Source organism: Typopeltis vanoorti, chromosome 6 (assembly GCF_054136105.1).
Source record: "Typopeltis vanoorti isolate ZY-2024b chromosome 6, IOZ_Tvanoo_1.0, whole genome shotgun sequence".
In the NCBI taxonomy this organism is placed as follows: Eukaryota; Metazoa; Arthropoda; class Arachnida; order Uropygi; family Thelyphonidae; genus Typopeltis; species Typopeltis vanoorti.
Window position 1 is genome coordinate 36,358,034 of NC_143554.1, and position 17,918 is coordinate 36,375,951.

Consider the following 17,918-nt stretch of genomic DNA (forward strand, 5'->3'; position numbering starts at 1 on the left):
CTCTATGAGAAGATAGATTTCAAGAACTTTGCCATGTTGGTTTAGGCTCGCTCCTGAGGCAATCCCTTTGTGTCTTGGAGGTACCACTTGACTCTTTAGGGAAGATCGGAAGTATAGAAGACAAATTAACAGTTTAAGAGATTGGGACACAACAAAGTCAATACCACCTTTGCCACGAGTTTCCCCATACCTGAAATATACTTCAGGTGCAAACTTTGTTTGCTTACAGTTGGATAATGGATTAAACCAAGTACAGTTGGGTCTCTTTTTATGCATAGATACGTTCCACAGAAAACCACTTATAAAAAATCGCACAAAAAAGACCTAACTTAAAGTTGAAAATTTAGGGATATGTTCCACAATTTTCTAAAACTGCATAAAACCGAAGCAATGAATTAAAATAAATCTAAAATCACAGAAAAAAGTTTATAAAAATTCAAGAAAACAAGAATGCCAAAGTTTGTTTTAAAACTTTATTCATTTAATTTTATTGAAAAGTAAAATTTTTTTGGCATTTTTTCATCAGAATTATCATCACTATTAGACAACATTCGGCAACGCTTGCAGACTGGTGCAAAATCACTTTCATCACCAGTAGAGATAGTCAGCACATCAGATCTTTATGGTAAAGGCAATGGTTCTTCACAAACAGAATTAGCTTCTCCCTCATTCTGTGCTGATTTTTTCCTTCTGACAATGTAATCAGTGATTAAACTTTGCAGTGATGATTTTACTCATTTGTATATAGCTCGCAATATCCAGACATACAGCTCTTCAGCTCATGTTGGAATTTAAAGGCTCGTTCAGAATTTGTGTCATCATTGACAAGAAAATGATTTTCCAATTTATTGCACATTTCAAGACCTCGAATTGCATTTTCAGGGTGGGGGACAGGTTTTTCTTCTGCTTCACTGTCGTTTTATGGATCTTCGATGATATCTAAAGTTAATTGATATCCAATAATATCGTCGTCACTTAAGGCATTATCCATAAGCAATTCGTCTACATCATTCTGGCTAAATGTATCAAAACCTTCTCCACCAATTTCATGTGCCAAAGTAATGATTTCAGCTGATAATATAGATGTTTGAATGGTTGCACTGTTTGCAACACATCCAGGCCAAGCTGCTTGCCAGCAGGCATTTTAAAGTTTGTGGTCTTATTTCAGCAATAGCAGATGCAACATGATTTAAGCAGTCCAAAATAGAAAATTTTTTCCAAACATCAGTTACTGTTAATGATTCGTTTTCTAGTTTATCCAATATAAATTGAAAAGTGTGCTTAACATAATATTTATTAAAAGTAGCAATTATGCCTTGATCTAATGGCTGAATGATATTGGGTGGAAAAAAAACACTACCTGCATATTTGGATGTTCTAAATGCGAATGACTTCCCGCATTGTCAACAATTAATAAAACTTTAAAATCAAGAGCTTTTTTTGCTTCATATATGTTTCCACTTCTGGTACAGAGCAATTATCGAACCATTCAGTAAATACAGCAGTTGTTACCCAGGCCTTTGTATTAGCCATCCAATGTATCAGCAGCTGTTTTAGATCTTTGCCTTAGAGCACGTGGTCTTAGAGATCAATTTACTAGGAGAGATTTCAACATTCGATCCCCTGATGCATTGCTACAAAGTAACAATGTTACTCCATCTTTGCTTGCTTTAAACCCACTTGCTTTTTTCACAGACTTTGCGATGTAAGTTCGACTAAGCAATTTCTTCCAAAACAATCCTGTTTCGTCAGCATTGATCAAGACAGTATCCACAATCTTCAATAATTTTTGGCTGTTCCTTCATCTGCTGCTGCAGCCTTGCCTGTAATCTTCACGTTATGAAGTGCATTCCTTTTTAAAAACCCTGTTAGCCATCCTTTGATAGCCAAAAATTCTTTATCAGCCTGGGAAGGGGAAGTAGATTGCTCGAATTGCTTCATCTGTTCATAAAATCGAAGAGCTTTTTGTTTAATTAAATAACCACTTATAGGAATTCTTCTTTGAGTTAATTCTTCAATCCAAATTACGAGCACTCGTTCCATTTTTTTTAATAAAGTACCTCTTGAGTACAATGATAATTTGGCACTAATTTTGTGCCAGAAATCACAATCATTACCAATGGTTAATTAAATAAATTAAAATCATTACCAATTGCTGTAGACCCCCCCTCCTTTTGCTATGCGATCTAAAATTGCAATTTTCATTTCCAAAAAAATTGCTTTTCTTTGGTGCTTTTTTTCTCCATTGGGCCAAATTAAATCTTTAAAATAAAAATTAGCAAAATTTAGACTTACAATAATAAAAAAGACAAACACTTACATACAAAATTAAACTTCACAAACACTCGCTGCTTACATGTTACTCATGTTATACCAGAATGTGCTGCAACATGCTGTTCATTATGTACAATGGTACATAAGTTTTGAAGTTATGCACCGTATAAAAAAGATACGCATAAAAAGAGATCCGAATGTATATAATTTCTTGGTATCTTTAATTTATAATATTACCAAGTGAAAAACCTTAAACAACTATCTATCTCTAATTCAGAGTATTTTAATATTAAGGTGTGACACCTTTTGGTAACTCATATAGGAAAATATGACTTCTGCATTACTTCAACCTTGGTATCTCACCTCCAGGTCTGGCTCCCACACTTTCAACCCACTGATGAGACCCCAATAAATGCCGAAACCGGTCTGGGTAGTGACCCTTCCCATAATGATAGCTTTATACATGTCTGCATATCCATATATATATATACACACAAGGAGATGTGCTTTGCATTATGGAATATTAAGGAAAGTGATGGGAAGTTGTACCACCTTTGCCACGAGTTGCCCCAGTCCTGAAAGATACTTCAGGTGTAAAGTTTGTTTACTTACACTTGGATAATGGATTAAACCAATTATATAATTTCTTGGTATCTTTAATCTATAATATAACCAAGTGAAAAACTTTCAACAGATAGTTTCTCAATGTAGAATGAGAAGAAATTAATGTCTGCATAATGGGAAGAATTCCAAATAGTGGGTTTGATTATTATGAATAATATGGAGACACAGTACCATCTTTAAGAACTTATTTTAAAATTATATTTTACATTTTGAATTTTATGGCAAGGTCATCTTCAGGAATATATATACACACACTGCTTGGAAAGAAGTCAACAGACACCATAGTATGAGGTACGAGCAACCATTGCACCCGCCTTAATAAAATGTAGGGCCTCATTTCACTGCAGTGACTGTAGCTATCCTGCAGGGCAAACATTCCAAAAGCATACAATAATGATAAATGGAATTTTTGGACCATCCTTCCTGTAGGCATGTTGTAAGGAGGTCATGGACTGGGGCAGACATCCCTTGACCTCACCTGATACTCCAGTTCATCCCACAATGGGGTTGAGATTAGAACTCTGTGGAGGCCAGTCAAGTGTGACAACATTCATGTCCACAAACCACATAGTTACTGTAGCAGCCTTATGATAAGGTGCATTGTCTTGCTGAAAGAGACAATGGTCATTTCCTTAGAAACAGCACAAAGTAGGAAGCATTGTATTGTCCAGAATGTTCAGATATCTCTCATAGTTCATTGTTCATGGCACCACAAACAGGGGTCGAAGGCCAAATCAAGAATAACAAGACCATACCATCACACCACCACCTTTGAATTTCATAGTTGGAGTTATGCACTCTGGTAAGAGACATTCACCAGGCATCTGCCACACCCACACCTGTCTGTATGCTCAGTAGAGAGTTTAGCATGACTCATCACTTCATAACACAGCTTTCCAAGCTTCCATGTCCCAATGTACATGCTCTTTGCACCACTGAAGATGATGATGCATGTTGGTTTGGATAAGGTTTGCTTGCATATTGCAGTCCTACCATGGAAACTCATGTTGTGAGCCTCAGTTCTGAATGTTAGGACCGCAATATGCAAACCAAGCATTTCCCAAACTGACGCATGCAATGTGTCAGTCGACAAATGGTGGTTTTTGCATATTATCCTTCGTAGCACCCTACAGTCTCGTGTGGTGGGTCATCCGCTGTTGGTAGTACTTGCAGTTGACTTCCATCTTGGTATGGTATCACTGATTGTTAAACTGAGATGGCCCAATTTGTCAACAGTTTGCTGAACAGATAGGCCCACAACATGGCATCCTATCGCAAAGCCTCTTTCAAACTCCCTGAGTTTCGTTCTCGCAGTCATTTCACTTGGACACAGTTGTATTGATTTGTATGTTATCATTCAATCAGTAAGTTTCACTGATCATAAGTTTCTCACTCCATTAAGCTTCTAATATATTGTAAAATTTAAATGCAAACACTGCTGTAGGTTTAGATGGAATATCAGCTCGGGTGTTGCGTGAATGTGCAAAGGAATTGTCAACCCCTCTTACTTGGATATTTAACTTAAGTTTGAACTCTGGTATGATCCCTAAGGAGTGGAAGTTAGGCAAAGTGGTTCCTTTGCATAAAGGTGGCTCTAAAACTGCAGTAGTTAAATTACAGATCAATCACCATCTCAGGAGTAGTGGTAAAAGTATTGGAAAAGTTGGTTAAAGACAAAATTCAAGAATGGGTGGATTAGGATTATGATACTGTATAGAGGCCAACATAGTTTTGTTAAAAGTAGATACTGCCTTAGCAATCTATTAACTTTTTATAATAGAATGACATCTGAGTTGGACAAAGGAACTGGCTACACAGTGGTACTTCTGGATTTTGCAAAAGCCTTTGACAGGATACCTCCATGGAACACTGATATGCAAATTTGAGCAGATGGGAATGGATATTAAATTGGTGATATGGATAGGAGAATGGCTTAGGAACAGATACCAGAAGGTGGTGTATGGAGGAGCCAAGTCCAGGATGAGGCAGGTGACCAGTGGTGTGCTTCAGGGGCTCTGTGCTTGGGCCAATGTTGTTTAATTTGTATATAAATGATATAGAAAATGGCTTAAAGGGAGATATTCAGTTGTTTGCTGATGATGCAAAGTTGGGTAGCGCAATAAAAAATCAAGCTGACGTTGAAAGTTTGCAGGATGATTTAAATAAGCTGGTAGAATGGGAAAAAGGTAATGCATGTCAGTTTAATGTGGAAAAGTGTAAAGTTATGCATTTTGGGATTAAATGATTACCAGCTGTGTACTACATTGATGGAACAGTACTCCAATAGATTGATGAGGCTAGGGACTTAGGGATGTTGGTAGATAGGGAGATGAAGTTCAGGGGACACATTGCTAAGGTGTCCAAGATTGCACATAGGATTACTTAGTTGTTGAGGAACACACTGACATCCAGAGATAAAGAGGTTATTATTCCCCTTTATAAAGCGTTGATACTTCCACATTTGGATTACTGTGCTCAGGTCTAGTCACCTGGATTCCTTGGAGATGAGGAGGCTGTGGAGAGGGTTCAGAGAAGAGTGACTAAGTTGGTGAGTGATATAAAAAATGCTCCCTACCTTGATAGATTGAGAGCTTGTGGATTGCAGAGGTTGGTTGATAGGCAGAGACGAGGGGATATGATAGAAACATTTAAATTACTGAAGAGTTTTTATAGGATTGATGCAGGGGAAATGTTTCAGCTGTGTGACAGTGATGGAAGAACAAGAGTTCATCCCTGGAAATTAAAAAAGAGTGTGGTTAAAAGGGTGTGAGAACAAGGTTTTTTGCCTGGAGGGTGGTGAATGAATGGAATTCATTGCCTGACTTAGTTGTGAGTTCTTCGTCTGTAAATGAATTCAAGAAGAGATACGACAGATATTGTTTTGCTAGTTTGGGTCTCCTGCAATGAGTCTACTGACTCCATGGAGATACCAATAATAATAATAATAACAACAGTTGCACTAACTTGAGAGCATCATTATGCCATGTGAATCGTTACATGGCATGATGCACCTTGCCCATGGGGGAGATTTTCCTTTGACTTCTTTTCAAGCAGCATATGTACCGAATCATAATCTACATCGGCACTTGTTACAGTGGTTTGAGAATAACTGCTTGGTTAATTGTTGACACAGCCTAACCTTTTGTGAAAAGTCAGAACATCAAATTTTATTTTAATTTTAATTAAAGTAAGTTCTTAAACAAGATGTATCTTCACATTTATTCGTAATGATTGCTGATCACAATGTAACCCTGAAAGAAAGAGTGGGCTTCCATTATTGAACAGTGTGTTTGTTTCATGTGTAGTAAAGCTGTTGGAGAGGTTGTTTGAGTGAGTATAGAAGACTGAATTAGTGAAAATGTGAAGCTCTATGTAGAGTAGCCTGGATTTATTAAAGCATGGTCTTATTTCACTAATCCAGTTATGTTTTTAAATGGGATGACAATTGTTCAAGGAAGCATTTGACCTAATATTGAACACAAATTGATATTGAAACTGAGTAGAATGAATAATATAGACTCAGTAATGGCTTGGATATTCAGCTGTTTGCAGTTGATGCAAAATAGAAATTTTAAAAAAAATCTTCCTTGCATGATGTAATTTTAGACTGTCGTAATGTCATTTGAATAGGCTGGAGAGGGAAAATATAAATGTGAATATGTTAAATGTAAAATTATCCACTTGGAAAGGAGAAATGGAATGGAATTCATCATATCATTTTGGTTGAATTGCACTTCAAAAAATTGAAGAAGTGGGGGACATGATGATATTAGTGAATAAAGATTTTAAAGGGTCACATTGCAAGTTCTAAACCTCCTCACCCCCAGGATTGTTGCCCATGTTGAGAAGGACATTAGTGAGTTAACATAGAATGTGGTTGTTTCATTGATGAGGAAGTTTTCAAAAATAAGGTAATAACAGGTACTCTTATGTAAAGGACTTTATTGTGATAGAGATGTCTGTATAACACAATTTAATTTTAGTACTCGCTTTTCCACATAGTTACCAAAGGTATTTATGCATAAATTGTCCAGCAGATGGTCCAGAAGAATGGAAAATAAGCACTGTGCAAATAGATAGAACCACACAGCTCTTGCATTAGGCATGTATACAGTTGCCAGTGTAAGCAGTACATTGTCATCATGCAGCAACCTAGAACATTATTATCAAGTGACTTGCCATAAATGATTCAGCAGGTTATAAGAATGTTTCAGCATTCACACTGTCAGTCTTGTCAAGAAATTCAAGACAAGCATATATGTTTTCAAAATATATAGTGATGACAGTAATAGTGACAACAAATGAATGAAATTTGGTTTAGAGAAATTTTCAGATAATCAAATCAAACAGCAGGTTCAAGGTTTTGAATTTTCACACATGGGATGTTGGCTCTGATGTTGGTACAAGTTCTGCTCTTGTGGCAGAAAAAGTTGTGCAAGGTGTGGTTTAAGCAGTTAAGGTGGAAAGTAGTTGATGAGATCCCCACCTAGGGTTTGATCAGGAATAATGTGTTGTTTTGCTGATTGTAGGTGGTGCACATTATTTATATTGATGTTGAGGTTGTAGATGTTCATATTAATGCTTTCTTTTTTTTTTTTTTTGGTTGGACTTTATAGCTACAGCCTTTTTTTGCTTTAATTAGCACTTACTTGTGGAATGGAAAATGTGATGAAAGAACTTTTCATGTAGCTGATGCTAAATTTACTTTGAGGTGAAGACAGGAACATTTGGCATCTCTTGTGATCTGCATTTCCCATAGTCTTACTCACTGAACTGCCATTATGAATGTTAAAGATCAAGTACATTTTATGGAATACTGTTCTCCATAAAAATATTAATTGATATGTTCTTCTCCAGATACTGTTGATTACCCTCACCATTTTAATAAATGAAAATAATGTTAAAGATGAGCTCAGTAATTGAATTACAGTTTAAGTTCTCGTGAAAGAAAGGTCAAAGGGAAAAAAAGATGGAAACATGTGAAAATGAATAATCAGATAATCGTTTTGAAGTTTTATACATAATATTAATTTATTTTAATAATGAATAAATGATTATTGTAAAAATATAATCAATTATTATATACTGTAATAATATAATTATAATATATACTGTATAATATAATTATTAATAATAAATAAATCCAGTATGGCACATAAATTCATTACCAGTGCCTTTGCTATTTGAATTTTAAAACTTCCAAAAATATTTGTACTATTTTTTCATGTAAACAACATATTTGATGTACCATAATTGATTCTCAGAATTTTTGGAAATTCAAGAAACAAATGAAGTAGAAATGGAGAACATGAATTTGATCCTGTGAATTTTAGATTTATTTTATTAATCTCAGTTATCACAAAACACCAACCATTAACCGATATTTATCGATAGTTCATTTTTAAATCCTTCATTCAGAATCTTCAAGGTTTATTAGAACAGATGATGGAAGACAGTTCAGCTGAAACTCATCGTCAGTTGGAATGTGTGCTAAAAAAACTTTCTGCAGGTAATAGTGCAAGCATTTTTATTTAATATTTTACTAATTAGATTTCTGCAGTTTTTTTTTCTTCTCTCTCTTTATTTGTAATGCTGCTGGTGAAAACATTGTTCACATTTTGTAATTTGCAGTTCTTTACCATACAGGGAAGCAGTTCCTAGAATTTAGAATTTCTTGGAACTGCTTCTTATACACTTTGTGCTAATCCATCACACAGTCAATTGCCTATCCAATTATTAGAAAACTTGATAGGACAAAGTTGACATTTATTTTATGTATCAATATGTTTTAGAAAAATATAGACCAATTTTCTTCTTTTTTAATGAGTCTTATCTACTAAAATTTGTAAAAATGACTGTGTTATAGGTACCATTGATCAAAGTAGTATCATTTGGTTTCTAGAGCTCTTCTCTAGACATTCTCAAATATTCATGTTAAAATACGTTTCAGACCACACATGATAAAAAGTATATGTTTTTCCTTCTTAAATCATGCTCTGTAATCTGTGGAAGATGCTACAGTTGCCATAGCATGTAGCGGGAAATTTGAGCGGTGCTGAAGAAAATGCTTTTTAATTGGTGAATAGGTTGTTTTTTCTAAGTTTTTGTAGTGTTAAGTTGTTTCTGGAATATGAGTGTCCTTCTGTGGTCGTTTTTTGAAGTTAGTTGTCGCGATATTGTATATTTTTGGTTAACGAGAAGACTGGGTCGGAACCGAATGCGTAACAGTGGAAGACAAGACAAAGGATAAGTTTTCATTATTTAGTTATTTCATTTTATTTATTTATATCTAGTGTACTTAAATGTTCTGTTTGTAATTGTTTGTACTTTTTCTTATAATTATACTTCCTAATACTTATTAGCGTTTATTTTTTTGACACTATTTTGAATAATGATGGCAGTGGCAGTTAAAATTGCAAATGGCGAATCGCCAAGTCCCCCCCCCCACACACACACACGCATTTAAGGACTCCATTTTGCACGATATCATACGGGATTTTGTAGCATGCAGGACTTATGGAATGTATGCGTCCCGGCGATTGTATATGTGGCAGGAGAGAGAGAAGGGGGAAAACATGTGCGCAAAATGCAGGCAATGGGAGGAACTTGGTGATTTAGAAATGACCATAACTGACCTTGTGGAGACTATAACTGACTTCGTTGAGTCAGCGATAGGAGATTCTCCACCACATAGAGAAATGACTGGTATGATAGAAGGCGAGAGAAGTAGCAATAAAATAAGAGTGGGAAGTATGGAAAGGTTGGATGAGTCTGAAGTTTTAGGAGATGGTCCCAATTGGAAGGATGAATGGCAGACTTACAGAGAGAGAGATGAGCGGAAAGAGCAGGTGGAATGTCTCGGGAATGAGATGAGAAGTGTGAAAGATGAGATTAGGCAGATGGAAGAGACGAATGCAAGGCGATTCAGAGGAGGAGTGAGAGATGGGAATGAGAGAAGAGGAGAGAATAGGAACAATAGAGGAAAGGAAATGAGAGAGAGTTATGGGAATGGTAGAAGAAGAGAGAATAGAAACAGTATAAGAGAGGGAATGAGAGAGAGAGTTATGGGAGTAATAGAAGAGGAGAGAATAGGAACAGTAGAAGAGAGGGAATGAGAGAGAGTTGTTTGAATGATAGGAGAGGTGAGAATAGGATAAGTGGAAGAGAGGGAATGAGTGTCAGATATAGGAATGATAGAAGAGGAAAGAACAGAAACAGCAGGAGAGAGGGAATAAGAGGAATGCAAGGGAGCACAGGGACTAGGGATAGAGTGATGTCAGGAAGACAGGTAAGTAGGGGAGCACAGAGAGAAACTGTTACAGGAGAGAGAGAGAGAGAGAGTGAGGGATGCATATGAGCAATCGAGGAATAGAGTGGCAAGAGGTGCAATGTATGGGGACTCAATGATTCGTGGTGTTCAAGATAGGGTGCGTGAGGAGTGTTTGCCAGGAGGAAAGATAGAAAGTGTGGCTTTGGCAATTAAGAGAGGTGAAAGCGTGGATGAGATGATTGTGATGGCGGGAACAAATGACTTGAGTGGTGGTGTAAATAGGGCAGCGAGAGATATGAGATTCTTGCTTGAGGCTGTATGAAAGAAGACACAGAGAGGAAAGATAGTGTGTGTTTTGCCTAGGTATGATAATGTCGAGCTGAGCAGAAGAGCAGTGATACTGAGTGGCATAATAGCAAGAATGTGTCAGAAGAGAGGGTTGGAATATGTGGATGCTTGGAGTGCATTTGAGGGTAGAGAGGAATTGCATGCGAGAGACTGCTTGCATTTGAATGAGGAAGGCTGTAGGCATCTGGAGAGACAGATTGCTTAGGTTACAGATTGCATATTATAGAAGGTTACAGATTGCTGTTCTGAACGAGTCAGTGTGTCCCAGTGTGGAATGTAGCGGGGGGGGGGGGCCCTCTTGTGGGAATGGTACTTGGGAGAAGGGGGACGACATCAGGTAATGCTGAGTCCAGTGGAGTCTAGAGGGGATAATACTGGGAATAGAAACAATGGCATTTTTATGGTTTATACTAATGCCAGGAGTATTCGGAATAAGGGAGAGGAATTGGTGGCATTAGCATAATAGTCTTAGACGTCAACTTGGTGAAGTTTCGTGGAGGGAGGAATTGGAAGGCTGGGATATCATTAGTGCTTGGGAAATTGTGAAGGAATATTTGTTAGCAGCCATGGTAAGTTGTATTCCACGAGTGAAGAAGAGGACACAATTTGGAGTAAAGTGGATGACGAAAATATTAAACAGGAACTGCATGTGAAAAAGAGGCTATGGAAGAGATATAAGGAGACAGGTGAAGAGAAGATGCATGAAGAATATAAGAGACAGGCCAGGAGAGTGACTAGTATGGTAAGGAAGGCAGAACTTGAATATGAGAAAAGATTGGCTCTTAGATCCAAGGAAAATTTTAGGGAATTTTTATGGAAGAATGACATTGTGGGATAAAAATGGGAATAAAGTGACTGATGCATAATGGAATTGTTCAATGAACAATTGGAGTATTTCATCCTGGAGGAATCGATTTTAATACTAGAGGGATAGGGCAGGTTCGAGGTTTAGAGGTGCAGGAGGCAAGTGTGTTCCACATACTGAGTACTCTGGATGTTAGTAAAGCGGTGGGACTGGATGGTATTTCACCATGAGTTTTGAGAGAATGTGCTAAGGAACTGACGGTGCCTTTGACCTATCTTTTCATTGAAAGTCTGGATGCAGGAAAGGTGCCTATGGAATGGAAGGAAGGTAAGATAGTGCCATTGCATAAGGGCCGTAGCAGACTAGAAGTGTCTAATTATAGGCCAGTTTGTGTGTCATCAGTAGTTAGTAAGATCTTGGGAAAGTAGTGAGGGACTGTATACAGCATTGGGCAGATGAGGGTAATGTTATCTGTGAGAGTCAACATGGATTTGTGAAGGGGCGCTCTTGTTTTAGCAATATGCTACCCTTTTATGATAAAGTTACAAGAGCATTAGATGAGGGGAAGGGCATATACTGCCATTTTCCTAGACTTAGCAGAGGCATTTGACAGGGTGCCACATGATAAGCTGATATTCAAGTTGCAGCACATGGGTCTGGATGGCTGATTGGTCAACTGGATTCAGGATTGGCTATCCGATAGGTATCAGAGAGTTGTGTATGGTGGAGCAGTATCAAAGAGGCAGAAGGTTACAAGTGGGGTTCCACAGGGATCAGTGCTGGGACCTATGTTGTTTAACCTTTATATCAATGATATTATCTGTGGATTACAAGGGGATATTCAGTTGTTTGCAGATGATGGGAAGTTGGGAAGGGTTATTAGTAATAGTGCAGATGTGGTAGCCCTGCAAGAGGATTTGAATAAGCTAGGCAGATGGGCAAATGAATGGGAAAGTCAGTTTAATGCAACAAAATGTAAGGTCTTGAGGTTTGGGACACATCGATGGGACGCTGCATAATCTATGGGAGGAGTTAAAGTGGAGGAAGTAGGAGAGACAAGAGATCTGGGTTTGATGATTGATAGACACCTGAAATTTAGGGGACATATTGCAAAAGTAGTGAAGGTAATCAGAGGATTGCTGCAATAATGAGAAGGACTCTGACCTGCAGTGATAAAATGGTTATCATTCCATTGTATAAGACTCTGATCAGACCACACTTAGACTATTGTTCTCAGATCTGGTCCCCAGGATTTGAATGGGATAAATTAACTGTGGAAAGGGTACAAAGGCGGATAACAAAGATGGTGTCAGGACTGTACAATGTTAGGTATGATTGTAGTAGCAAGACTAATACATTGGTCAGACATAACTGGCGATTAGTTTACGGAATTAACAACGCATATAAAGTATATTAATTAAAGGTAACTTTAATGAATAACTTCTATATTTCGGCAACGTCACATTGCCATCTTCAGGAACATAAAGATATGGTATGTGCACGCAGGCACTAACACAAAGCAAATGAAGAAGAAAGCAAGAAACTAATATTGTTCCTAAAGTCCTAATGGTGCCCTCTGGCGGGCGAATTTGGTAGTCTTGGCAGTTGGGCTGAAGTTCTCATAATGTAAGTCTCCCAAATTTGGGGTAGTTTCATGCACCCAAATTTGTTGAGGTTAGAAACGTTTTTTAGAGCTGCTGAAGATTCTTTGAATAATCTTTCGTATTTAAACTTGCTGCGATGAATTATTTTTGTTTTCTTCCAACGAATTTTATGGTGGGTATCTAAGGCATGGTCTGCCAGCCCAGAGCGGCTGTACTGGTGAAACCGGATGTAGTCTTTGTGTTCTGAAATCCTGATATTTGTTGTTCTGCCTGTTTGGCCAAAGTAGGACAATTTCACCAGTACAGCCGCTCTGGGCTGGCAGACCATGCCTTAGATACCCACCATAAAATTCGTTGGAAGAAAACAAAAATAATTCATCGCAGCAAGTTTAAATACGAAAGATTATTCAAAGAATCTTCAGCAGCTCTAAAAATCGTTTCTAACCTCAACAAATTTGGGTGCATGAAACTACCCCAAATTTGGGAGACTTACATTATGAGAACTTCAGCCCAACTGCCAAGACTACCAAATTCGCCCGCCAGAGGGCACCATTAGGACTTTAGGAACAATATTAGTTTCTTGCTTTCTTCTTCATTTGCTTTGTGTTAGTGCCTGCATGCACATACCATATCTTTATGTTCCTGAAGATGGCAATGTGACGTTGCCGAAATATAGAAGTTATTCATTAAAGTTACCTTTAATTAATATACTTTATATGCGTTGTTAATTCCATAAACTAATCACCAGTTAGTTATGATGATCGGCTGAGAGAGTGTGGACTGCAGAGTTTGGTGGATAGAAGGAGAGGCGATATGATAGAGACTTTTAAACTGTTGAGAGGTGGTTACAGGGTTGACACTGGGGAGTTCCTTTGCTTGGTTGAACAGTGGGAAGGAGTCATGACAAGGCGCCATCCCTGGAAGTTACGAAAGGAAACTGTGAGGAGTGGTTTCTTTGCATGGAGGGTGGTTGAACCATGGATTCCATTGCCTGATGGAGTGGTGAGATCGAGAACAGTCAATGCATTTAAGGAGTGGTATGATAGGCTTTGTGTTTCCTAGGAGGGACCTCCCTTGATGAGTCTTGATAGATTTGTGTTTCTTAGAAAGGACCTCCCACAATGAGTCTTTTGGCTCCATGGAGGCCTGAATAATAATAATAATAATAATAATAATAATATTTCTCACTATGGATGCAAAGTGAATATTTGCATTAAAAAAAAAAAATGCAAGGTTTCTGACCAAGGGGAATCATTTTTTTTTTGCCCTTCATTATTATCTTATGAATTTAAACTGTAATAAGAAACAATAATAAAAGACAAAATCATAGTTCCCTTCTAAACTTTAAATAGTGAAACATTTTAACAACTCAAAGCCACTGGTTTCATCCTGCTTCATACATTTTCATATTGCCACTACTTTCAAGGAATTTTAGTTTCCTACTTGATGAGAAATATTTATATTTTATTATTTGTTGTGTGACTATTGATGAGGATGTACAATTAGGAACCACGTTGCAAGAAGTATGATGACAAGATATGAGGGTTGTCTGAAATGTTCTCAGCCTAACAATGAAAAAACGAATTTATAATTTCAAAATTTTTTTTTTTTCGACATAACATGTTGAAAAATAACCTTTAGTGGTTCTCAGTAAATCTGCAAAATACCCCTCTACAGCTGCAATCACCTCTTGATTCGAAGAAAAATGCTGACCAGCGAGGAAGAGATTTTAGTTATGGAAAGAGATAAAAGTCAGAGGGAACCAAATCTGGGGTATAGGGTGGATGTTCCAATAATTCATAGTGCAGATCACTTAATTTTCTCATTGCCGAAACACCTTTGTGGGCAGGTGCATTGTCCTGATGGAAGATGATTTTTTTCTTCTGCAAAGCAGGTCTTTTCTCATGAATTTTTTCATCTAGCCTGGTTAAAAGACCATAATAATTTTCCCCAGTTATTGTTTTACCCTTTTCAAGATAATTAATAAACAAAATGCCTTGAGCATCCAAAAACACCGATGCCATGACCTTGTCTTCTTTGGCACTGAACAACTGGCTTCTGTCCACTGTTTTGACTGCTGTTTGGATTCTGATGTGTACTGGTGAATCCAAGTCTCATCTATAGTAATAAATTGATGCACAAAATTAGTTTTATTCTTGTTAAAATGCTCCAAGCACTGTTCAGAGATTTTCATGCAAGTGCATTTTTGATCTGCTGTGAGCAAGCGCTGTCACCCATCTTGCACAAAGCTTTTTTATTTGCAATTCTTCATGCAAAATATATCCTACATGTTCTTTTGAAATGCTTATAGTGTCAGCAATTTCACTCGCTTTGACGCACCGGTCATCCAATACCATCAACATGTCATGCACTTGATCAATGATTTCTGGTGGTGGTACACTTTTTAGACATCCTTCATATGAATCATTTTCAAGCCTGGTACGGCCATGTTTAAACTTGGTAGCCCATTTCTTAATTGTCAAAAATGAAGGAGAAGAGTGCCTATAAGCTTTTATGAATTCGAATGAATTTATTTTGCCGTTAAACTTTCTTTCATAGAGAATTTTATAACCACACACTACTCAATTTTATCCATTGATAAAATATATTTATGCAAGATAGTTCTATTATGGGTTCCTGTCATCTGCCTTTGCAAAGTGAAACATATACCACTCATGAGATACTACTGATTAGCCTGTAAGTTACTGCTTCAGTCTTTTAACCTCCTTTATGCAGTGGAACTATTTTCTCCTATTTACACTCCATTGGCATCTTCCCAGTACTGAGACTTAAATTAACCAGGTTAGTCAGAGGAGCTGATAATTCCCTTGCACATTCTCGCAATACACTGGCTAATATGCCATCTGATTCCAGGCTGTATTGCATTCTGCTATATTCTAAGCATCTCAATTTCTTTAGCCTCTGTTCTCCCATCAGTCAATGTCGCAGCTTGTGTCATATATTACCACATGGTTGGCAAAGTAGACAGCATATCTTTTCTTCAGCTAATGGACTGTTAGTTTGAATTCCACTATGATATGGATATTTGCAAATGATTTGTTGCTTGTAAAACCACCATCCTGCTTACTCTAGACCTGAAAAATATTATTTCTGCCTCTTTAATTAGCATTTGCAAATTATCTAACCTGTTGCCTATCTGTGGTACTAAATGTATGTTAGATTTATGACCTTTCAAAGGTAGGATTCACAAGAAAAAAAAAAGTTAATGAGTATTTTGTGTAAGAATAATGTATGTGAGATCCCTGGAATATGTTTAACAAGGGCTTGTATAACAGAGTGAGAAGCAGATTATTTTCTATGGGAATTATTCTAAACTGTTCACATAATATATATATGTATATATATATATATATACAGTCATACTCCGACTTACGCGAATCCGGAGTTACACGGTTTCTTATATGTACATATTCCCATCCCGCTTCATGCCTCACCACTAGTCGTATCTTTCCGGCACCGGCCACATTCACCATTGTCGCACATGCTGTGAACAAGCACTGCCATGTTTTACACGGTCTCCATTCATACACAGCTTTTAGTCTACAAACCTTTATCAGATAAAAAATAATAATGTCATCCAAAAGAAGCAAGTTTGATTCTTCTACAGCTAGGAAAAGAAAAACATTGACTTTGGAAACAAAACTCAACATTATTAAGGATTTTGAAGGCGAAATGAAAATTTGTGAGCTAGCAAAGAAGTTCGATCTACAGGAATCCACAGTAAGAACAATCATGAAAGATAAAGAAAGCATTCTCGCTGCTGTGAAAAATGCCCAATCATTGAATTCAAGCATAATTTGTAAACGTCATGGGATTTTTGGTGAGATGGAAATGATGCTTAAATTATGGTGTGATAATCAAGTGAGAGTTCAAAATTATCCAGTTGATCAAACGGCAATATGTAGCCAAGCCAAGCTGATTTTTGAGAGGCTAAAAGTAGAAGCTGGAGAAGCGGCTAAAGAAGAAAATTTCATGGCCAGTAATGGTTGGTTCAACCGATTTAAAAATCGCTGTAACTGGCACAACATCGCGGAGAGTGGAGAAGCACTGATAAAGAGGCTTCGTCTGGTTTTCCTGAGACACTTAAGGCTTAAATCAAGGAAGGTAGCTATAGCAGTCAAACCATATTTAATGTAGACAAGACCGGCTTGTTCTGGAAAAAGATGCCTAAGAGAACTTTCATTGCACGTGAAGAAAAAACGTTTCCTGGCTTTAAGGCTTCCAAAGACCGGTTGACAGTGATGCTTGGTGGAAATGCAGCTGGTGATTGGAAGTTAAAACCTCTCGTAATTTATCGCTCCAAAAATCCAAGAGCTCTGAAAAAAAAATCTAAAGCTGGCTTGCCTGTGATTTGGAAGTCAAATTCTAAAGTTGGTGACAGCTTCTATTTTTGAAGACTGGTTTGGTCACCACTTCTTACATGAAGTTGAACGGTATATTGCCAGTTTAAAAAAATTCCGTTTAAAGTTATGCTCATTATTGATAATGCACCTGGTCACCCTCCTGCAACTTTAATTGAATTTGATCCACGTGTAAAATTTTTTTTCTTGCCTCCAAATACAACCAGCTTACTTCAACTGATGGACCAAGGAGTTATCAAAACATTCAAAGCATACGACACACGGCGTTCGTTTGCAAGTCTGAATGAAGCTATGAGGCAAAACGAGCACCTGTCTGTTAAAAGCTTGGAAACCGTTTAATGTTTTAGATGCTGTAAGGATTATCGGAGATTCTTGGGGTGAAATTTCCCAAAAAACCTTAAATGGTGTCTGGAAAAAACTTTGTCCATCCTTTTTTAAATGCAAAACGGAAATGTTGCCAGAAACTGATCAAATTGCTGAGGCAATAGAAGAAGTTGTCAACCTTGCCAGGCAATTAGATTTAGAAGTCGACAGTGAAGATGTCAGCGAGCTGTTAGACTCACATAACAAGGAGCTTACAATCGACGAACTAATAGAAATGCGTGAGCAAA

The 17,918-nt window shown here is 37.4% G+C and overlaps 1 protein-coding gene across 5 annotated transcripts in view; it reads left to right on the forward strand.

Annotated features, from left to right (window-relative positions):
- The window catches only part of LOC150105383 (lisH domain-containing protein ARMC9-like), a 694,238-nt gene that overhangs the window by 428,593 nt on the left and 247,727 nt on the right, over nt 1–17,918 (forward strand). For all 5 annotated transcript variants that reach the window (XM_090394755.1, XM_090394754.1, XM_090394756.1 and 2 more), the window contains exon 18: nt 8,317–8,407. In XM_090394755.1, coding sequence (XP_090250881.1) covers nt 8,317–8,407 — 91 coding nt within the window. The remainder of the gene's footprint in view (nt 1–8,316; nt 8,408–17,918) is intronic.